This window comes from Leucopleurus acutus (genome assembly GCF_964270905.1).
Source record: "Leucopleurus acutus genome assembly, chromosome: 4".
Lineage (NCBI taxonomy): Eukaryota > Metazoa > Chordata > Mammalia > Artiodactyla > Delphinidae > Leucopleurus > Leucopleurus acutus.
Genome location: NC_139146.1, coordinates 127,917,484 through 127,942,499, shown reverse-complemented (window position 1 = coordinate 127,942,499; position 25,016 = coordinate 127,917,484). Strand labels below are relative to the sequence as shown.

Here is a 25,016-nt window from a genome sequence, read left to right as displayed (position 1 = left end):
GAAGTCTAACAACTTCGGCACCTTTGTCTTTTTAAACACAATTAAAACATGATATAAGGGCTTTCTGAAGGCATAACTCATACACAATTTTATGAGTTTTGATAAATGCATAGTTGTGTCAGGATCTCTAAGACTACCTTCAGATTCAGTGACTCACTAGGAGGACTCACAGGACTCAGCATATAGTCATCCTCACAGCTATAATTTCTCATAGCAAAATGATGCAAGTCAAAATCAGCAAAGGGAAAAGGCACACGGAGTGAAGTCTGGAGGAAACCAGGCACAAGTTTCTAACAGTCCTGTCCCTGTGGAGTCACACGGAATGTATTTAATCCCTGCAGCAATGAGTTGTGAGACCATGTGTGAAATGTTTCTTTAGGGAAGCCCATTAAAGCCTCAGCTCCCAAGGTTTTTATTTGGTGCTGGTTGTTAAGGTATCCTCTACCTAGCATGTACCATAATACCAGACTCCCAGAATAAAAACTGATGTTTAGCATAAACCACATTGTTTGTACAAACAGTCTAGGCAAACTGAGCTACTTTTATCATTTACAGAAAGTTTTATATTTGTATAAGGAACTATTTACCATTCAAGTTCCCATACGTCTTATAATCAGCTCTTTCTAAGGATATGAGTCTGCTATATTAACTTTTTTCTACACAGTTGTGTAACCACAAACACAATCAACAACAGTTCCACCACACACGAAAATATTCTTGTACCCCTTTGTAGTCAACCTCTATAAACCCACGGATCTGACTTTTACCCCTAAGTTTGCCTATTCCAAAATGTCATACAAATGAAATCATAATGCAGAGCCTTTTGAGTCTCGCTTCTTCCAGTGCAATGCACTTAAGAGTCATCCACACTGCTGCGTGTCTCCGTAATTTGTTCTTTTTTATTGCTAAATAATATCCTCTGTACAGATATAGCACAGATATTTTTATCTGCTACAAACATTCAGAATAGTGGGGTTTTTTTTTCTATGAACTGTATTTTCATTTCACTTGAGTAAATATCTAACAATAGGACTTTAGAGTTACATGATAACTTTATAAGAAGCTGCTAAATAGTTTTCCAAAGTGGCAATGCCATTTGCATTCTATTCTAGTTTACATTCCCATCAGCAATGTGTATAAGTTCCATAATAGTTTGAAATAGAGATATTCATTGGTTTTCTCATAACTCCAGGCAGGCACTAAAGAAGAAATCTGATTGGTTGAGTGAGTAATCACATAACAAAAAGCATATACCAAAATGCTTTTCCACACAGCAAAATTCACTCATCTAACAAAATTCAGTTTAAATGTCATTGTTTCCCCTATAAATTTAGAATTGATTACTCCTTACTGTTGTCATATCACTTAGTTCATAATACTAGAGTTTGAATAGTATTTACTATCTGATGTCATGGTTATTTATATGTATCTGTTTCCCTGTTTGTTCTGAATTCCTTGATAATATTATGACTTATTCAGCTCTGAATTCTTATCATGTCAGATGGTGCCACATACCAAGCAATAAACAATTTTTGCTAAAATAAAGTAAATAAGGGGAGAACTTCCACTCTGGCTAAGACAGAGTAACTACAATTTACCCTACAAAATAAAACAATGGAAAACACCAAATAAAATAAAAGAAACAACAGTTTTTAAGACACTAGACCTCAGAAAACTAAAGAGAAAGATCCCTTAGAGATGGAAAAAAACTAGGAGTCCTACGGTTTCCCAGGCCCACTGTTTTAAGATTTCTAGCCCGAAACACAGGGAGAGGGAAGCTAAGCAAAGTCCAGCCCAGTTCAGTTCTCTGAGTTGAAGAGACAGACCAGTGTCTGAGAGAAGGTGGTGAGAGTTCTTAGGACCAAGTACTGAAGAGGAGAGGGATGAAAAGAGAAAGAACACCAGAGATGTGAAGGATGTTGCCCTCAAGCATTCTGTAGAGCACCACTCATTGCAAGCATGTAAGGAAACTACCCAAGGCCAGAGAAAGAACGACAATGGGAGAGTTCAATATCCCTCTCTCAATAATTGATAGAACAAGTCGACAGAAAATCAGTAAGGTTATATAAGACGTGAACAACACTATCAACCAACTTGACCTAATTGACATTTACAGAACACTATACCCAATTACAGCACAATGCACATTCTTTTCAAGTGTACTTGAAACATTCACCACAACAGACCATATTCTGGGGCATAAAACAAATTTCAAGAAATTAATATCAGTTACTTTCAAACTAAGTAACATCTTTCTAAATATCCCTGGTTCAAAGGAAAAGTCAAAAGAGAATTAGATTTTGAACAGAAACAAAATGAACATACCACCCATCAAAATATGTGAGATGCTGCCAAAACTGTACCTAGAGCTAAATTTATTGTACTAAAAGCCTATATTAGGAAAAAGTCTAAAAATCATTGACCTTAAGTAAAGCAATAGCAAATAAAACCCAAAGCAAAAGAAAGGAAATAATAAATATCACAATGAAAATCAAAGAAATAGAAAAAAGAGAAAGAAAAATTCATGAAGCAAAAAAAGAGAGAAGACACAAATTACCAAGATCAGAAATAAGACAGGCAACATCACCACATATTTTGCAAACATTAAAAGAATAATAAAGGAATATTATGAATAAGTCGATGCCACTAAATTGGACAACTTTGATAATAAATGAAAAGAGCTCTAAAGTATTAAAAAAACTGACTTTGTAGTTTAAAAATTCACCGAACAAAATTCCAGGCCTACTTGGCTTGGCTAACAAATTCTATAAAACATTTAAGAAATAAATACCCATTTTACATAAACTATTCAGATTATGATGTGGAGGAATGACTTCCCACTCATTTTGAGGCTGGCATTATCCTGATACCAAAACTTGTCAAAGGTGTTAAAAGAAAACCATAAACCAATGTTAGTCATGAATGTAGATGTAAAAATTCTATACAAAATTTTACCAAATCAAATTCAATGATAGATGAAAAGGATAATACTTCATGACCAAGATGAGTACATCATCAGAATGCAAGATTGGTTTAACATCCAAAAATTATTGTTTTAACATTAAACACCAAATTAAACTAATAATAGAAAACCATTCCTGATAAATACTCTCAGCAAACTAGAAATAGAAGCTAGCTTCTTCAATCTGATAAAAGGTATCCATGAAAAACCTACAAGAACATCATACTTAATGATAAAGGACTGAATGTCTCCCCCACCCTCAGATCAGGATAAGGACAAAGATTTATGCTCTCATCACTTCTATTCAACATTATGCTAGATAATCTGGCAAGGGAAAAGAACAACCCCCTCCTGAAAAAAAATCCAAACTATAGGGTTTCCCTGGTGGCGTAGTGGTTGAGAGTCCACCTGCCAATGCAGGCGACACAGGTTCGTGCCCCGGTCTAGGAAGATCCCACATGCCGCGAAGTAGCTGGGCCCGTGAGCCATGGCCGCTGAGCCTGCGCGTCGGGAGCCTGTGCTCTGCAACGGGAGAGGCCACAACAGTGAGAGGCCCGCATATCGCCAAAAAAAAAAAAAAAAAATCCAAACTATAAAGAAATAAGTAGGGAATTCCCTGGTGGTCCACTGGTTAGAACTCCAAGTTTTCACTGCTGAGGGCAAGGGTTCAATCTCTGGTAGGGGAAATAAGAGCCCACAAGCCCTGCAGTGTGGCAAAAAAAAAAAAAAAAAAAAAAGGAAGAAGTAAACTGTCTTTTTTTTGCTGACAATATAATTGCCTACATATAAAATCAGACAGAAACTACAAAAATCTACTAGAATAACTGAGTTAAATAAGGCTGCAGGATACAAGATCAATATCCAAAATATCCTGTATTTCTATCTGCCAGCAATGAACACTCAGAAACTGAAGTAAAAATAATGTTTCCACTAGAAAATATGAAATACATAGGTATATATCTGAAAAGAGGAGCAATATGTATATACTGATAGCTACATAAGATTGCTGGAAGAAATTAAAGACTATATAAATGCAGAGACATTCCTTTTTCATGGGTTAGTAGACTCAATATAATTATGATGTAAATTCCCCCCAAATTCATCAACAAAATCAAATCCAATCCCAGGACAGAAACTGACAAGCTGATTCTAAACTACATTTGGAAATTCCAAAGACCTACACTGTCTAAAATAACTCAGAAAAAGAATAAAGCTGGAAGACTAATACAACCTGACTTCAAGACTTGTAAAGCCAGTAATCAAAGACCCTGTGGTCCTGGCAGAAGGACAGTGAGAGGTGAAGAGAACAGAAAACGAAGTCCAGAAATAAACCGACATATAGATGAGTAACAGATTTTAGACAAAGGTGCAAAGGTTATTCAGTGGATAAAGAATTGTCTTTTTAATGAATAGTGCTGCAACAAATGGATATTCACATGCAAAATATGACCTATGAATATATTCAACAGCATGGATGAATCTCAAAATAATTATGCTGAGTGAAAGGAACCAGGAAAAAAAAGGAGCACAAACTAGGTAAATCTACTGACAAGTTATTCTAGAAAATATAAACTAGTCTATATTGATCAGTGGAAGCCTGGGGGTAGGGAAGGTAGAAGAGAAGGAATCACCAAAGGGCAGGAGGAAATCTTTTGATTGCGGTGATGATTTGAAGGAGATACATACATTATATATACACATATATATATATATATAAACATAAAAACTGTACACTTTAGGGAATTCCCTGGTGGACCAGTGATTAGGCACCCACACCTTCACTGACAAGGGCACAGATTCAATCCCTGGTCGGGGAACTAGGATCCAGTAAGCCATGTGGTGTGGCCAAAAAAAAAAAAAAGAAGAAAAATAACTACTAACCAAGTGCTCTGCCAATATTATATATCTAGTAAGAAAAGAGATGCAAACGAAATCACTAGCTATAGAATATTAGTATATCATCTCAAAGAAAGAATTAAAAGAATAGGTGCTGCAATTGGCTAAATAAGGGCCCCCAAAGATGTCGACATACTAATGCCCAGAATTGTGAATACATGGCAAAGGGATTTTATAGGTGTGATTAAATTAAAGGTATAGAGATGAGGAAATTACCCTGGATTATCTCGGTAAGCTAATGTAATCACAAGATCCTTATAAGAGAGAGGCAGGAGGGTTAAAGTGAGGGAAGGCAAATGATAAAAACAAAGAAAAAGAAGGAGACAACAGAAGCAGAGTTGAATATTTGAAGATGCTATGCTGGGGAATTTGAAGCTGGAAGAAGGGGCCATGAATCAAGGAATGCAGGCATTAGAAGTTCAAAAAACTCAAGAAAATGTATTGCCTCCAGAGCCTCCAGAAGAAACACAGTGCTGCTAACCAAGTTTAGGCTTCTGAACCTAAAAAACAACTATTATTCAAGCCACTATATTTGTGGTAATTTTTACAGTAGCAATGAGAGACTAATACAGGCTCTACAGTCAATGTGGTTCTTTGTTCCCAACAGTAAGTGCTCAGTCTAATTAGGCATGTAGTAAAAGTTCCTGATATTGATGGAAACGATGGATTCTTTGGGAATGGGAGAACGTATGAAAGACAACTCACTGGATATTTATTCCTGTGGACCCTAGATATCTATGGGTAAAGTCCAAAATTCAGTCTGTGTCCAATCTTTAGAGCCTCCTTTGAAAACCCTGGAAGAATACTCACATAAACTATTCCCTAGGCTGACTTTAAAACAATATAAATTCTTTGGTGGGTTTGGAGGGAGAGAGAGGTATCAAAAGACCTCAAGTGAATCTTGGGTTTGGGAATGATTTAGTGTTACCAAATCATACTAAACACAGGCTGGGACCAGACAAGCTACAGACAGTGTGCACAGAGCAATCCGCTGTTGTTTTTTGTTTGGTTTGGTTTTTAATTAGGCATGTGGCCTAGGTCTTATGAAAAAGAGAGAATGATAAAACAAATTCCAAACCACAAACTTGATTTTCCAGTTCCTTTCTGTTTTTATCGTATGTTAAACTTCGAAACCTATACTTCTTTTTTTCAATCACTAAAAAGCCACTTATTAAACTGCCTAAAATATTCCAGGTAATATTCCCAGCACATGTTAATGAACAAAAATAAATATAATAATTTCCCTAATGGCATTTATAGGTTAAGAGTCTGGGGCGATTTCAAAAGCAATTACTATTCATTGTCACAAGGGCTGTAACATGGGAAGTAGAGGTTGTTATAGGAGACATGGCAGGACACCTAAACTAGAGAAGGAAACAATATATATGCAAGAGGCTTAGAGACAAGATGGACAAACACTGAGAAAAGCATGAAGCACAAAGTGAAAGCATTCTAAACAGAAAATGCTATATGACTGCTTTAGCATGATACCAGCAGAGCCAGAAAATCCCAGGACATACTCACAATGAAGTAACAGTCTCTTAAATTCTATGCTCTATGAGGACAGAACCCATGTCTGTCTTTTCTATTGTTACAGCCTCAGCAATTAGCACAATGCCTGACACATAATAGGTGTTTAACAAATATTAGTTCCAAAATTAACCAATTTTGAAAACTTAATCAGAAAAACATCAATAAAAGGAAAGATGGAAGGAAGAAATAAGGAGGAAGAAAGAAAAAGACACTTGGAATGACTGACGAATGAGTAACTAAATGATTTCATGAAAGTCATTCAGTCAAGCTCAAAATGGTGAAGATTTTGAGTCTTGGTTTTGTCAGAGATCACTTGTACAATCTCCAACAAATTATTTAACCTCTCAACAACTGTTTCCTCACCTATAAAATGCGGTAAGGCATAGATTAGGTGCATCCAACCATACCTTACAGTGTTAAATATGACTATACCAGGTGTTTTCAAGGAAAGTGCATAATACGTTAACCTACGTGTTGTTTCTAAGACACAGAAAGCATTTGGTAAGAATTTACTGAACTCTGAAAGTAAAGTAAAAAAATTTCTAATTCTGAATATGCAACCAAAAAATTTTATTTTTAACATCAAGCTTTAATTCTCAATTAACCACAGCTAGAGGGAAACAATGTAAGGGAAACCCAAGAGACAATCTTTCAGTATTTTCTCAGAAGTATATTCTTCCCAGCAAAAGTTACAAACTTATGGAAAAGCAGCAAGAAGAATATCAAAAAAAATTACATACCTTTACCTAAACCACCTTGTTTACTTATCTTGCTATATTTGCCTTAACATGCTTCCGCTCAATCTCTCTCCCCCAAGTTTATTTATTTATTTATTTTTTTGCTGGACCACTTGACAATTAGTTATAGACAGCATGACGTTTCAACCCTTAAGCAAACGTATCTCCTAAGAACAATATTTTCTTATAAAACAATACAATTATTATTTAGAAATAGTATTATTCAGAAATTAACTATTAAAACAATATTATATATAATATTGAATCTATATTCAAATTATTCCAATAATATTTATAGCTTCTTATGTGGTGGTGTTTTGATCCAGGTCCAATCAAGCATCACTTTCATATGTAAGTAATATTTGAACACTGGTATGTATCATTTACTAAAAATTCAATACACTTAAAAAAAAATAACCCAATATAAGATGATGAGAGATATAGGGAGGCAGGGCAGAAAGCTAGAAAGAGTCCTAGATTATAAATTAGGAGGTTAGGTTCCACTTTGATTTTATTCTAACAAGCTTCCATTGGACCAATATTCCCTTTGCAGGCTGTGGAGTGATTTTCACATCATGAGATGACTGTAGAGCAATGAGTAAGAAACCCATGATCTCTTGATGTCAACTAGGATGGGACCCTTCTTATCTATATTATATACTGGGTTCTAATTAAGAACAATATTTATAAGGCTTTTTTATTGGTGGTTTGATTTTTGCATAAAAAAAAGTTTGGACACAAGCAAGCTAAATAAGTAAAACTAAAAAAATAAGTAAGTAAAAGGTAGGTAGAAAGAGTAGAAAAAGAAAAGAAAAATCAAATTCCCCAAAAATAAGAATGGCACTCACACCTGTACTTCTTGAAACAAAACATCAAACATGGATAAACCTTTCAATGTTGACTGAAGTAGCAAACTATAAGGTGTAAAAACAGAAGCTTTATTATTTGAAAAGTCATGAATGTGTCTAAGCCTTCATTTACTCCAAGGCAAACTAGAAATAATAGTATCCACTTTACAGGGTTATTGTGAAGATCCAATGAAAGTTTTGTAAAGGAATTAGCCAGTGCCAGGCAGATTGTAAGCACTCAAAAACCTAGTACCAATTACTAACATTAAGAAGTTACATAATGGTTGTAAGTACAGACTCTGAGTCAGACTACCTGGGTTCAAATGTTAACTCAAAAGAGAGGGCCCAAATCAATAATCAGAAATCAGAGAAGTTACAACTGACACCACAGAAACACAAAGGATCATAAGAGACTACTAAGAGAAACTATACGACAATAAAATGGACAACCTAGAAGAAATGGACAAATTCTTAGGAAGGTACAATCTCCCAAGACTGAACCAGGAAAAAATAGAAAATATGAACAGATCAATTACCAGTACTGAAATTGAATCAGTAATTTAAAAACTCCCACCAAGCAAAAGTGCAGGACCAGATGGCTTCACAGGTGAATTCTACCAAACATTTAGATAAGAGTTAACACCTATCCTTCTGAAACTATTCCCAAAAATTGCAGAGGAAGGAACACCTCCAAACTCATTCTATGAGGCCACCATCACCCTAATATAAAAACCAGACAAAGATACCACACACACAAAAAAAAATTACAGGCCAATTATCACTGATGAACATGGATGCAAAAATCCTCAACAAAATACTAGCAAACTGACTCCAACAATATATTAAAAGGATCATATACCATGATCAAGTGGGATTTATTCCAGGGATGCAAGAATCTTTCAATATCCACAAGTGAATTAGTGTGATACACCATATTAAAACACTGAAAAATAAAAACCATATGGTCATCTCAATAGATGCATAAAAAGCTTTTGATACAATTCAACATCCATTTATGATAAAAACTCTTCAGAGAGTGGGCATACATGGAACACACCTCAACATAATAAAGGCTATATATGACAAAACCAACAGCAAACATCACACTCAATGGTAAAAAACTGAAAGCATTCCCTCTAAGATCAAGAACAAGACAAGGACGCCCACTCTCACCACTTGTATTCAACTTAGTTTAGGATGTCCTAGCCACAGCAATCAGACAAGAAAAAGAAATAAACGGAATCCAAATTAGAAAGGAAGAAGTAAACGTGTCACTGTTTGCAGATAACATGATGCTATACATAGAAAATCCCAAAGACACTACCAGAACACTACTAGAGTTCATCAATGAATTCGGCAAAGTTGCTGTATACAGAAGTAATAACCAGAAATCTAGTGCATTTCTATACACTAGCAATTAAATATCAGAAAGAGAAAAAATTTTTTAACATTTTTATTAGAGTATAATTGCTTTACAATGGTGTGTTAGTTTCTTCTGTATAACAAAGTGAGTCAGCTATAGGTATACATATATCCCCATATCCCCTCCCTCTTCCGTCTCCTCCCACCTTCCCTATCCCACCCCTCTAGCTGGTCACAAAACACCGAGCTGATCTCCCTGTGCTATGTGGCTGCTTCTCACTAGCTATCTATTTTACATTTAATCAACTTACTTTAATAGTAACATTTGCCATATTTGCAATAATTTGTGTTAACATCTCCCTCCTCCTTTAAGCCTCAGGCTCTAATGCAAACCAACTATTGTTGCTTTCTTCTCACAGGTAATCTGTCTGAAATAAATAAAATGCATATGAAATAAGATTTTGTTAGTTTAACTTGTTCATTGTCACATAACCAGTTAGTGAAAGAGTCAGGAATAGAAACACAGATGTCACACTAGTGTTCTTTCCACGAAATCACACTGATCTTTTACCAAAGAAAGACTAAAGATGGATGAAAAAAAAAGCCTTCTATTTCCTTATTTATGGCTATATACAGTGAGAAATTATCATCACTGCTTTTAAGCTATTTATAATTTTCTGTTCACTTTCCCATTGCCTCTCTTAGGAAAGTTCTATGAGGGCAAGAAACATATCTGTTTTACTCATATTGGTTTTTGGAGTGCCTTACTGTGCACAGTAAATGATGCACAGCTGGTGTTAAACAAATATGAATAGAAAAAGTGCTCCAATAGGCAGGAGAAACAAAACTTGAAACAGCCAAGTATCAGCTACAAGAATAGCCTACAGTAGTCTTAAGTGGAAGGCAGCCCTGACAACAAATTGCAAGTTTGGCTAAACTACTGCTGTGGTTTTCAAGTGATTTTTGTACTGGGGTACTTGTTAAAAACACAGATTGTATGGTTCCTCTCCAGATTTATATGAAACCACTAAATTTTCTCAAACTCCTTAAAGAATTTCATCTGCTTCCAACCCTTTAAGATACTTCTGAAAATTTTTGATTATACCAAAAATTATAACAGGGACTATTAAAGTTCAAGGACTCCCCACCCAAGTTACCACTTAAAATTACCTACTGAGCTTCAAATTTTTCTAATCGAAATATTCAAAGTAAATTGTTACAGAAAAGTGTTCTTTACAAATAGAAACCAAAATTTCCAAGTCTGTAACTATTATTTACAGTGCATCTCTTTTCAGATATACTCTATTTCTACTACATTTTTCTTAATTTCTGAATTAATATCATCCTTCATAAAATACCACCAGTTGTGATAAAAATATTTTTGAACTTTACTGTTTAAATTTCTTGCTGCTTTGGTTGACAGAAATTTATCTGATTTAATACCTAGCATAATGATAAGTTTAAGATAAGTTATGAATGAAGACAAGTAGTCTACCTGATTAAAAAAAAAATTTATTTAGGATATACTACAGGCTCATCACTAAGCTAGGAACTATGGCAATAGCATAAGGTAAACATCTTATAATCTACACACAAAACAAACAACACAGTATACTGTCAAGCAAAATTCTGCAGCATATACTGTGCATAACTGTCAGAGAACTCAGGAGGAAAGACTATCAAGAAAAACAGGAAGAGACTTCACTGAATAATGAAACTGAAAGGGGATTGCAAAAATGTACACAAACGTTTTTGTGTCTTTAGTGAACATACGTGCAATAATTTGTATTTCTTTTTCAATGTGTTTTTTTTTATGGTTGCAATTTATTAACTTTGAATTGTTGGTACTTAATACCATAACTTATTTTATTGTTTATTTCTTTAAAATTACTTTGTAGCAAAAATATTTTACCCAAAATTATTATAAGAACATATTCATTTTGAATATTGTAAAACATGTTAATTGCCTATAAAATTATGTATTTTTTGCCTTACATTATTAGAAAATATAGCTATTCAATTCTCATATACTCAGCATCACTGATTTACAAAACATAACAGTCATACATTTCTAATAAGTCATTCAGTGTACTGTTAGATTTGACTAATAATAAAAGTTGTATCATAAGCATGTATAACTATATAACACAACTACACCGTGGCCATAAAATATGAGGGAAAAAGAACTGCTCCTCAGTACTGACACAATACCAGAAATTTCTTTGCAGCAACATGGATGCAACTAAAGATTATCATACTGAGTGAAGTAAAGTCAGACAGAGAAAGGCAAATACCACATAATATCACTTATATGTGGAATCTAATATATGGCACAAATGAACTTATATACAAAACAGAAACAGACTCACAGACATAGCGAACAGACTTGTGGTTGCCAAGGGGAAGAGGGAGTTGGGGTGGGGGGAGACGGACCAGGAGTTTGGGGTTAGCAGATGCAAACTATTATATATATGATGGATAAACAACAAGGTCCTACTGTATAGCACAAGGAACTATATTCAGTATACTGTGATAAACCATAATGGAAAAGAATATAAAAAAGAATGTATATATATGGATAACTGAGTCACTTTTCTGTACAGCAGAAATTAACCCAACATTGTAATCAATTATACTTCAGTAAGAAAATAAATTAAAAAAAATATCAACTTATCACAAAACTAAGAAGATGAACAAGTCTCATTATGTTCTGGGCATAGGTATTTAATGTGCTTAGTGTTTGAAACTATTCTTTTCATGTAAACACTTTCAAATACATCTGTTTTCTTTAACTGACATCTCCATAGATTCTTCCATTTGTTTTGTAAGCTATTGATTTTTTTCTTTCCTTTCTAAGAAAGGGAACAAGGAGGGGGTAAATGGAAAAAATGTTTGGTTTATTAAGCCATCTTACAATGTTATTGTCGGGATTGGTTATAAAGAATTTCTAGCATCATCAAAGCTCCAGAGAGAGCAATGAGTGGTGCTTGTATTGATGTCAACTACTAGCTCCCAGGGGTGGGTAGGAATAAAAACAAAAGCATTTGAAAGAATAAGATTGGGTATATTATACCTATGACTAGAGATCTGTTTGATTACCCATGTACTATAATGAAATCAAATGCCTAAAATGAACTCTTGATAAGGAAAGCGTATTAGCACTTTAATTTCTCTAGAAATTCACTGGTATTGCCTACTTAATAAAAAATTGGAGATGAAGAATGTTTTCAAAAGACATAATACACTTCCGTTGAAATGGGAAACACATCCAAAAAGATGAGTTCAATATTAAATTGCACCAGCGAAATTTTTTTAATCAGAAATTATTTTCAAAAAACTCAAGGTTTTTTTTTTGTTGTTGTTGTGTTTTAAAAAGAGATATAAAACCAACACTGCCCTAGTCTTAGTTTTTTATAGGTCAAGTACATTAGCTACTGCTTTCTTCAAACAATGGTATATAAAAAGAAAATGGGATATTTCCTACAAAGATTAAAAATTCTTTAGGCCTTTCCTTTCCTTGGACTCTGGATTTTAAAATGACATAGTACAAGATAAAATAGTAATGTTAATATTGATAGTTTGCCCATTACAGGTCAGCTAACTGTCCACTGGAACAGTTACAAAGCTGTTAGTTTCGATTTCACAAGGCCAATCAATACAGAGGCATACTGTTTCAATTTTGCCTGCATTGATTTTTTTTTTATAACACTCCAACCTTACAGCATTCATCTTTCTGAAAGAAGGAAGATTTGATTTACTGAAGAAAAATTGGAGAGAGCATCACAAAGATTTTACCGGCAAGCTTGTGACACAGAAAAAAGATGAATGTCTTTCAGGAAGAGACGCCTCTAGCTTGAGGGCATCCATTAGAACACATTCAAGCAATCTGAAATGGAGTTTCTTAAAGCAGTAGAAATCTAAACCTAAATACAGTCTCCTAAACTAATCAAAAGCATTCAAGAATCTTGATAAGAGATTCTCTTAGAAACTCCTAAACCTTATTACTTCTAAGATAATTTATGTTTCTAGCTCTATCCATGCATTTTTCAGAGAAGAAGAGAACCACCTTCTTTCCCGGACTAATACCAAGAGCGAATTTCCATGGTACATTAGTCAGCCTATTAGAATGCAATGAAGGACGATATGAGAAAAGGGTAGTATGTCCTCTGAGACTTCCATCCAGTGTTCTCCATCATCTCTCCTCATCCTTCTTACATTCAGCCACTTTACCAGGTGTCATCTACATGAAAGATGATTTGTCTCCTGACCCAAATAAACACAATGCCTGCTCCATGCACCGGAAAAAAATTACTTCTGCCACTCTGTTCATTTGTGGCCTCTTTCTTGCTTATTCCACTATTCTTATCAAGCTCCCTCTGTTTTCACCTGAGCCTCACTCCAGGTGACAGTAATGTATGGATGAACAGGTACTTGTCTGTCCCATTATTTCCTGAAATCTCTAAGCATTTGAAAAAATGCAATGACAGTGAAGGGCACACAGTTATAAGAGCTCTAAGGGAGGAATACTTTCTTTACCTGCCAATGCAATAGTCTTGGCATCAAAGAAAGAAGAGAGAGAGAGAAAGAGAGCTCCTCTCTCTTTCTCTTGTGGCAAAAGCTTGTATAAGCGGAATATTAAGACACAAATTGCATTCAGGCAGGTCACTAGGTGTCAAAAGATATTAGATGCCTGCTGTGAGGAAACAACAATTCCCATCTGCTTCTGAGAAAATAATATTTTCATTTTCAGTTTTTATTGAATGGAAACTTTTGGGAATATGTCTTTATAAAGGGTATTAAGTCTAGCAAGTATAACATGTTCAAAATGGCTATAATCATCATTGTGTTATCCATAAAGCAGCAGATTTCATTTGGTCTCTTTAGATGGGATAAATTGGATTCTTTTTTCCCCAGCTTGCAGTTTTGTTGCAGGACCAGATGTTTCTCAAATGCCACATGCTGAGGCTCCTATACTGAATGTAGCACCTGACCTTCTCTATAATTGACTAAAAATATTGATGTAATGGCATGGGTCTGATTGTGATTTATTAAAACCACTGCCGATCCCAGGCCAGCTGCCAGGATTGCAGCCGGCTGATCGTGTGGCATTAGAAAAGCCATCAATAGTGAAACAAAACAAATGACATTAATGGGAAAGTATTAGGCCTACATAGCCATGGCTACAAGGAAATTATGTGGATTCCAAAGGAGGGTCAAAATAAAAAATGCCACAAATGAAATTTCTATATATTCTAATATGATTGAATTTATAAGACAAAATGCTACTATAATTCTTAAGATAAAACACAAAGGAATTATACTTAAAATAATTTAATCCTCTTTACTAGAATTTTGCTCATTGTGCATATTTCTTTTAACAGGCTTAGGATAGTTAAATGCATTATAGCTACAGTATGACTCTGATTTCTCTCTAATGCCATTTATGTTTTCTAGAATTATGCTAAGTGAAGAACAAAGTACACTGTGTTAGTCTCATTTATTATAACCATGTCCATAATTTACAAGCTGATTATGCAAGCCTCATACAAGGGAAATCAGAATAGTTAACCACTCTCAAAGAATGGTAAGTCAGCATACATTTTATCAACTACATTTTCTTACACAGCTTCCTAAAAAAGGGCACCAAGGTCTAGAAATCCACTCTAATTGGAATTAATACTGAAAAGGTCTATTTTAAGATAATTGTATTAAAGGCATTAGGGAGCAACCAGCTATTCCAAATAAGTAACAGTTGAATGTGACACTGAACTAAATACAACGACAAAAATATCAGCATGGAGGCAATGTGCTTTGCTAAGCATTGTTTTTAATAAAATCTAAGTAAGTTATGAGATCTATAAAGAGGAAAATATCGATTCACTAATATTAATTTTCCTTTCAATGATGAATCATTTGTTGTTGCTCTTAATTAAAAATGTACACATTTAAAAGAAAACAGTTTGACAGCTGTTTTTACTCAAGAGTAAAAAAGTAAAAAATGTTCTGTAAATTTGGGGAAAATATTAAAGTTTCAGAATTCAATTTTTTCTGGCTTTATAGAATAATAGAGTCGAACCCTTGAACAACTCTATTACAGAAACACTAATTATTTCTAGACAAATACATTTCACAGTCCATTTAGTTCTCCAAGATACTTTATTACACCAAAATCACTTCAGAAAAACACTTTCGTGTTGACAGCACAGGTATACTGAGCTATACAATGGTATAGCTATCACGAGAAAGAATTTTGATCTTATAAAAATGACCCCTTTGGCATAAGTTGCCTAACTTTCATTTCAAAATTGTAAAACTCCTTTTAGGTCAAAAACAAAAATTTTAAGCCTAAAAAAAAAATGTAACAAACACATATTTAGTTCCTAGTATGTGCCAAGCACTGTACATCAAAGTAATCTTCTAATTTATTCAGTACCAGGTGTCAAAATGACTATAACAAATCTGTTACATTAAAGTATCTGGAAACTCTAAAATCCTCAATACAACTCCCCTAACCCAGTCCCCTCCAAACACACACCCATAGGCTCTTACATGTTGCAATATAAGGCACTAGAGAGCCCTGACCCAGTAATTCATGTCATTCCCATGACCATTCTTGCAGCTGAGATCAGCTGGAACAGTAATTAAAACAAACAAACAAACATGGTTTCTGCTTTTACTCAGTCCTTTTGCCTTCAAGACCTTGACCTGCACTCCTTCCTCTGAACACCAAAAATGATATGCCCAGAAACGTAATTCATTTTATTTAAGTATTCTTCACAATAAGCATGATGAGACATATCTACTCTATATTAGTGAATACTTGTACTCAAAACAAAAACATCCCATATCAGATAGGTTTCAACTCAACTAGTTTAAAGTTCAGCTTAAAAAAAAACTAAAATCTTTTTCTGTTTACTGGAAAATCTCTAAAACTAGACTTTGATGTCTGCTAGACACGTGAATTGCTTAAAACACAAGCAGAAACCAGTTACGCCTATGTATAATATACAAGTAATTTGCTGTTTTCTTTTGTAGTTGTTGTCTTCCAGAAAAAGTTATGCAGAAATGCGGAATTAAAAAATATCTTTCTAATGGGAAAATAAATAACTTTTTCATTAACATTACTTAAATGAGTCAAAACATGTTCCTAAGACTTGTAGAATAAAATATTCCAAAAAGACTAAATTTTATGATTTATCTAAGTTCCTTAGTCCTAGAAAGTAAATATTTTGTTTCTAAAATTAGAATAAAAAATTGCACGTTCAGTTTGGTAATCTTGAAAGGAGGTAGATGTAGTAAATAAAATTTTAAAGATGGTATTGTTTCATCATAGCCCTGTAATTTGCAACAAAACTCAAGAAAACAACACATATTATTATGTTTTCAAATTTATGTGTTAAAAACTCAAAAGTGTAAAATAGGGAATAGTTTCTTTAAATAAAGTATTGTACTTGTATAAATTCAGATATAAGTGCAACTAGTAAAAGCAGTTTACACTAACTACTTCCCTTAACAGTTCACTTCAAAATAAATAAATATATGAGCAACTATTCTTTTTGAAGTAGTTGAAGGGAATTGAAATTTCCACAAAGATCCATAACTATACCCATACTGATTTTCTCCTTCCCCTTTGCTTTAAATTCATTGCAGAAGATAAAATACAAAATTAAATTACTTTGTTCTTCATCTGGCCTTGATCATATCCAAAGCCATTTATCTAAACCAAGGACTTCTACAGAAAATCAGTGGCCAAATCCTAAAGGTATAACTTTACCTCACTGCAGAATTTCCCCAGGCTCCATGCTTGTCTGTGAGAATGTTGATAATTTTCTGGATTAGCTGAGTTGCTGTCACATGGTCTCGATATTTGGCTGCTCTTATCAAATGATCACACATCTTCTCATCTTCTCGTCTGTCTGCTGAATACTGGGCACACAGTGACTTGGATAGGAAAAAGAAATATCTATTAATACTATAAAAATATGGAAACAAACCCTTTACATGCATTATGAAATAATCTCTAATATGAACTGAACCAACCAAAACTTTAAAGTGACTTTTACATCACTCTTTAACTGAATTGACAGAGTTGGTGATCTACTCTCATTACAACAATCCCCCAAGAATTTATTTCTCTGAAGTCACTCATAAGATACACTCAGAAGTGGTTAATATTTAAGCAGAGACCTGAATAAAGAGAAGAAGCCAGTCATGTGAAGATGCAGGGTCCACATTACAAGCAGCATGAAGGGCGGTTGCAAAGCACTCAAGCAAAGTGAATAAAGGGAAGAGTGGTATGAAATGAGTTTGGAGAGGCAGGCAGGGGCTGCATCATTTAGTACAGTGTAGTTATGGTAGAGAGTTTAGATTTCATTCTAATGCAATGGAATACCAGTAGAAGGATAATTACAGGAGTGATGTGATTGATTTACATATTAAAATGATCACTATAAGCTCCATTTAGAGAATGGATTGTAGCGGGACAAGAGGGTTAAGGAGGGAGGCTACTGCAGAAGTCCAGAAAAGAGACATTGGTGGCCTGCAACAGTAAACTGAGCTGGTTCTCAACACCTTTAGAAAATGACAAAAACAGTTTGGTCTTTTAAACCCCAGCTCTGTAAAATGGACCACCAGCACTAGAATCACCTAGGAACTTATTAAAAATGCAGAATTATAGGTCCCACTCCATACCTACTAAATCAAAATCTGGATTTTAATGAGATCCCCAGGTGATTTATACATTAAAGCTTGAAAAGTACTTTCTTAGATATCAATTTTGCCAAAAAATTTTAGGATTCTTTAGCAATACTCAGTACAATACAATCACTAGTTTCCAAGTTGCTTATTTCTTTTCTTTTGGAATTCAGACACTTGTGGTGTCATGTTTATGGTGCTATACTACCTAGTTAATTAACTGTTTAAAATTAAAAAAACAATTAATGTAAACTTAATTCTGGTCACAGAGTCTATTGGGATCCTTTCCCTTAAGCTCCAAATGAAAGCTCACATATACATCCACATGTATACACAACCTATGATGAGTAATAAAAATTTGATGTTGGAGCCCTTTCCTACTGTATAACAGTTTAGATAGATTGTTGCCATACACTATCCCCAGCACTGTCCCTGCAATAAGAGAGGGCCTTAACTGTCCTAAACCAATGAGGGTAATAATCACACCCACACTGACAAACTGTCTAAGGGAACAGCACTTGATCTAATTGGTGCAATTAAGAGGAAAGGTCAGAAGTTTTGCTGGGTAATTCCTTCCTTCCTCTTACAGTGTAAAACAGGAAGTACATAATTCCAGGAGTATTTAAAGCTCTTTCTGTAGGAGAGAAGCAAGCCTGAGGATGAAGCCAAAACCCAAAGGGAGCAGAGCTATGAGAATTACAGAAATAAAGAGTAAGAGTTTATTCCAAATGGAATCATGAACTTCTGGATCAAAGACCAGCCTACCTTTATACTTTCTGTGAGACCTTTTTTTTTTTTCTTAAGACTTTTTACTAGAACCTGTAAGCTCCTGTTCAGTCATTGAAGGCCAGTGTGAAGTGGGTTTTCTGCTCCTAACACCATAAGCAGCCCAAATGATATGGTGTTTATGTACATGCATAAGGAATCAACTATCTCTTAGTCTGTGAAAACACTAGGCTATAGGGATAAAAAGCTGACTTAGCTTGATAGCCTTTGCCCTGGAGAATCCTCACTCCTTATAAATTGTGAGGAGGGAAGTGGGAATAAAAGTACAGTAGTCCCTTGCTATGGGGTGGGGGGAATAGGATCCAGGACCCCTACGAATACCAAAATTTGCAGATGCTTAAGTCCCTTTCACACATATCATATAATATATATTATATTCAATATATATTAATATATATTATATATGCATATGAATAAACGTAAGATTGGGAAGCAAATCAAAAACCAGACTAAAGCATCATCCTTGGTAGGATCTCTTGTCAGTCTTGGGCAACTAACTCACTTTACCTCGCCAGGTCTAACTGTTTTCATCTGCACAATCAGAGGATTATATTAGCTCTAGGAATTGTACAATTGGAAGATTTTGGCCAACCTCTAAGAGTTTAGTTTTTGTACACTAGTAAAGGCAAAGTACTTCTTTTACCTAAACACTGATATGAAGAAAATAAATCATGTTAGAAATTAGATTTATAAGAAATTGAAGGCAAATTCTGGACAGTACATTAAAAAGACTGAGCCAAATCATAGGACAATTCAGTTTGTCAAAAATATGATTTGAGCAAATAAAAGAAAATATGATTAATAAATACTTGAAGGGGAGTAATTTAAGTGAAGATAACTAGGGAATGATTCCATTGTAACAAAAATGTCAACTGCTATGTGATATTTTCAGAGATTCATCCCAGAACTAGGCAACAACCTACAGGTTATTTCACATCTAACCCAACCATACACTGAAACCAATAGGACAACAGGACAAAATGGGAGACATCTGAAGAATTTTTATACCTTCACCACTCCCTACTATATACATAGTCTACCCTTGTCTAACCTTACCTGACAAGAGGAAATTAAAATTACTGATGGAAATTAGAAAATAACTGGCTTCTATACTCCCCTGAAACACCACATACCTTCATATTAAATGTACTATTTTAAAGGCTATTATTTCTGTATTTTATTAATATTAGAATAATTTAACCTTATCAAATCATATTTTGCAAACATTTGGTAAGCAACTAAAGTTTGCTTTAAAAGGCATAATTCTATAAAGAAGAGTTCAAGGTATGTTAAATAGTAAAATGGTGTAAAGTGTTCCTTAATGGATCCTCCTTTACAATTTAAACAGCAACTTTTCATATCTGACATAAAATCTATAGATATAAATCACATTAAAGGGCTATTCTTTCCTGATTATCAATCTCTGTCTCATTGTGGAACATTATAGTCACATGTAACCTTAAAACATGATAAAAGGAAACCAAACAAGAATGTTTTGTAAAGATATACTGAACTTGTATCTATTCTTTAAAACTTAAAAATGGAATTTGAATATATTCTTATTAAAAACCAATAACAAATTCAACATATGACATATCACTCAAAGTCAAGTACAGATGAGGAATTCTGCTTCAAGATCAAACACACGTTACTTATTGAAGGAGTATATATTTGTGTGTGTGTGCTTGTGTTTAAACTTTGAGTGGAGGTACCCCAAGAGACCTTGCCAAAATGTACCATCTATCAATAAAATCAAGGGCCAGGTCTAGTACTTGCATTCAATTTTACTTTACATCAACTTTTCTATATTCCTATTTTAAGCAACACATAAACTAAGTAATAAGACGTCACAACAATAACCCCCAAAAATCTGAATCTTAAAAACAAAAGAAATAAGCATCTTGGAAACTACTAATTCAAATATAATTGATTATTGCTAAAGAAATCTAAGATTTATTAGCATAGAATTAATAAAATATAAGATAAATACACCTAGTTTTGAAAAAAAATTCACTTACTCGCAGGGCGAAAATAAAGAGAGAAACAATTTAGACTGAACATTTATAATTCAAGTAACTATTCTGGCTCTTTAAATGTAAATAAAGAAATGAAGACAATACCACATTCAGTCTTTCCTTCCAGATGCTATGTCTCTACCTAAGTTTACTATGTGTCCTTTTTATGAAAGCTCAGAGAGGAGTGAACTTAAAATTAAGCAGATTTTTCTATTATCCTTCTGCTATCACTCTGATCGCCATTCTTGGTGGTCAGATGTTTTCTGCATCATTTCCCAGTATGCTGGCATTTTCTCAAGGCTTTGTCATATGTCCTCTGGCAATATCATCCACTCCCATATCATCTATTATTATCAACTTAGATCAAGCTGTCAAATTTTTCGTATCTAACACAGCTGTTTTCCTAAATTCAAACCCACAATTCTATTTGTAGGATAGTCTTCAATCATTCAATAAGTACCTAAAATTAAAAATGTACAAAACTGAACCTACCACCTTTATCCGAAACATGCTATTAAACTGAAAAGGGAAAGCTTTTCTATTTCTGTCATCTGTGACTTCTCAAGTTCCCGCACTTCATATCCCACCACTACACTTAGCAAAACCTCTTAACCACTCTTATCACTGTCCTAACGTAGATCTTTATTCACTCACAACTCAGCTCTTCAAATAATCTTCTCTCATTTTATGAGCAGTCCCACAATTGTTCCTAGAAGAATTTACCTTGGTAAAACACAGATATATTTATATACCCCATCCTCAAAAAAAACATGATTGTCTAAAATATCAAACAATTAGAACCAAATTTTACTAGCTAGATTTGTGTGTGCGTGGCCTTCTTATAATTCACTACCATGGCATATAATCTTTTACATGCTTGTCTATCCATCCTATATGCCAGATACACTCAGATTATACGCTATTTCCAAAATATCCTCAAGACATTTTCAAGACCCAGAAAGTATATTTCTCCTACAGCTTTTACAGGTGAAACAAGAATAAAGATGTTTACTGAGAATGTAAGATGGGAATTTGAAAGGCAAACTACTAGAGAAGAGGAACTCACGCAGAAAAAGAGATACAGAAATAGATCCTTTTGATTCTTTGGCTGAATATAAAAATGGAAAAAAATATGAAAAATTCCAAAATAATTGGAAATTAAGCAATTCATCTCCAAGTAACAAAATATGGAAAAAACATGAAATCAGAAGAAAAATTAGAAAAATTTGTGGGAATTGGCCACAACAGCATTTAAAATAAAATTTATCGCTTTCAATTTTATATTAGAAAATATTAAATACTGAAGGAAGAAATAATACAAATATTAAAATCAGATGACAGAAGCTAAGGAATACAGTGTATCCAATTTTGCATTAAAGGAATAGAAAACTAAACACTAGTATAATTTGCCCAAATAAACACAAAAACTTTCAACAAAATACTACCTATAAAATGGATTATACATCAGGATGAAGTAGAGTTTATCTATGAAATACAAAGCCAGTTTAATATTTAAATATCAATCAGTATAATTCACTATAAAACAGAAAAAAAGGAGAAAAACATATCACCTTAATCGATTTTTTTTCCAAAAGCAATTAAGGGAGAGGACTGGGGTTGGCAGCGTGAACACAGCCTGAAGGGGGCTAGTGCGCCACGGCTAGCCGGGAGGGAGTCCGGGAAAAAGTTCGGACCTGCCGAAGAGGCAAGAGACTTTTTCTTCCCTCTTTGTTTCCTGATGCGCGAGGAGAGGGGATTAAGAGCGCCGCCTAAAGGAGCTCCAGAAACGAGCGAGCGTGAGCCTCGGATATCAGCGCGAACCCCAGAGACCGGCATGAGACGCTTAGACTGATGCTGCCGCCACCAAGAAGCCTGTGTGCGAGCACAGGTCACTATCCACACCTCCCCTTACGGGAGCCTGTGCAGCCCGCCACTGCCAGGGTCCCGGGATCCAGGGACAACTTCCCTGGGAGGACGCACGGCGCGCCTCAGGCTGGTGCAACATCATGGTCACGCCAGCCTCTGCCGCCGAAGGCTCGCCCCGCATCCAAACCCCTCCCTCACCCTGGACTGAGTGAGCCAGAGCCTCCAAATCAGCTGCTCCTTTAACCCTGTCCAGTCTGAGTGAAGAACAGACGCCCTCAGGCGACCTACACACAGAGGCGGGGCCAAATCCAAAGCTAAACCCCAGGAGCAGTGCAAACAAAGAAGAGAAAGGGAAATCTCTCCCAGCAGCCTCAAGAGCAGCTGATGAAATCTCCACAATCAGCCTGATGTACCCTGCATCTGTGGAATACCTGAATAGACAAGGAATCATCCCAAATTGAGGAGGTACACTTTGGGAGCAACAATGTACATATTTTGTTCCCTTTTCCTCTTTTTGTGTGTATATGTATGCTTCTGTGTGAGATTTTGTCTGTATAGCTTTGCTTCCACCATTTGACCTAGGGTTCTGTCCATTTTTTTGTTTTTTTTTCTTAACAATTATTTTTTATTTTAATAAATTTATTTTATTTTATCTTACTTTATTTTATCCTCTTTCTTTCTTTCTTTCCATTTTTTCTCCCTTTTACTCTGAAACGTGTGGATGAAAGGCTCTTGGTGCTCCAGGGAGGAGTCAGTGCTGTGCCTCTGAGGTGGGAAAGCCAACTTCAGGACACTGGTCCACAAGAGACCTCCCAGCTCCACATAGTATCAAATGGCGAAAACCTCCCAGAGATCTCCAACTCAACGCCAACACCCAGCTTCACTCAATGACCGGAAAGCTATAGTGCTGGCCACCATATGCAAAACAACTAGCAAGACAGGAACACAGCCCCATCTATTAGCAAAGAGGCTGCCTAAAATCATAATAAGGCCACAGACATGCCAAAACACACCACCAGACAACCTGCCCACCAGAAAGACAAGAACAAGCCTCATCCACAAGAACAGAGGCACTAGTCCCCTACACCAGGAAGCCTACACAACCCACTGAACCAACCTTAGCCACTGGGGACAGACACCAAAAACAATGGGAACCTCGAACCTGGAGCCTGCGAAAAAGAGACCCCAAACACAGAAGATAAGCAAAAGGAGAAGACAGAAAAACACACAGCAGATGAAGGAGCAAGGTAAAAAACCCAACAGACCTAACAAATGAAGAGGAAATGGGCAGTCTACCTGAAAAAGAATTCAGAATAATGATAGTAAAGATGATCCAAAATCTTGGAAATATAATACAGAAAAGGCAAGAAACATTAAACAAGGACCTAAAAGAACTAAAGAGGAAACAAGCAATGATGAACAACACAATAAAGGAAATTAAAAATACTCTAAAAGGGATCAAGAGCAGAATAACAGAGAAAGAAAAACGGAAAAGTGACCTGGAAGATAAAATAGTGGAAATAACTATCACAGAGCAGAAAAAAAAAAAAGAATGAAAAGAATTGAGGACAGTCTCAGAGACCTCTGGGTCCTTAAACGCACCAACATTTGAATTATAGGGGTCCCGAAAGAAGAAGAGAAAAAGGAAGGGACTGAGAAAGTATTTGAAGAGATTCTAGTTGAAAATTTCCCTAATATGGGAAAGAAAATAGTTAAGTCCAGGAAGCACAGAGAGTCCCATAAAGGATAAATCCAAGGAGAAACATGCCAAGACACATATTAATCAAACTGTCAAAAATTGAATACAAAGAAAACATATTAAAAGCAGCAAGGGAAAAACAACAAATAACACACAAGGGAATCCCCATAAGGTTAACAGCTGATCTTTCAGCAGAAACTCTGCAAGCCAGAAGGGACTGGCAGGACATATTTAAAGTGATGAAGGAGAGAAACCTACAACCAAGACTACTCTACCCAGCAAGGATCTCATTCAGATTTGATGAAGAAATTAAAACCTTTACAGACAAGCAAAAGCTGAGAGGGTTCAGCAACACGAAACCAGCTTTACAACACATGCTAAAGGAACTTCTCTAGGCAAGCAACACAAGAGAAGGAAAAGACCTACAATAACAAAACCAAAACAATTAAGAATATAGGACTAGGACCATACATATCGATAATTACCTTAAATGTAAATGGATTAAATGCTCCCACCAAAAGACACAGACTGGCTGAATGGATACAAAAACAAGACCCGTATATATGCTGTCTACAAGAGACCCACTTCAGACCTAGGGACACAAACAGACTGAAAGTG

General features: G+C 35.2%; 1 protein-coding gene across 4 annotated transcripts in view; it reads right to left on the bottom strand.

The window, feature by feature from the left end:
* Positions 1 to 25,016, bottom strand: part of LRBA (LPS responsive beige-like anchor protein) — a 743,236-nt gene that overhangs the window by 375,180 nt on the left and 343,040 nt on the right. For all 4 annotated transcript variants that reach the window (XR_014326184.1, XM_082838660.1, XM_082838661.1 and 1 more), the window contains one exon: positions 17,113 to 17,279. Coding sequence is in view for 3 of the 4 variants with exons in the window: in XM_082838660.1 (XP_082694786.1) it covers positions 17,113 to 17,279 (167 nt within the window). In the remaining variant the exon portion in view is untranslated. The remainder of the gene's footprint in view (positions 1 to 17,112; positions 17,280 to 25,016) is intronic.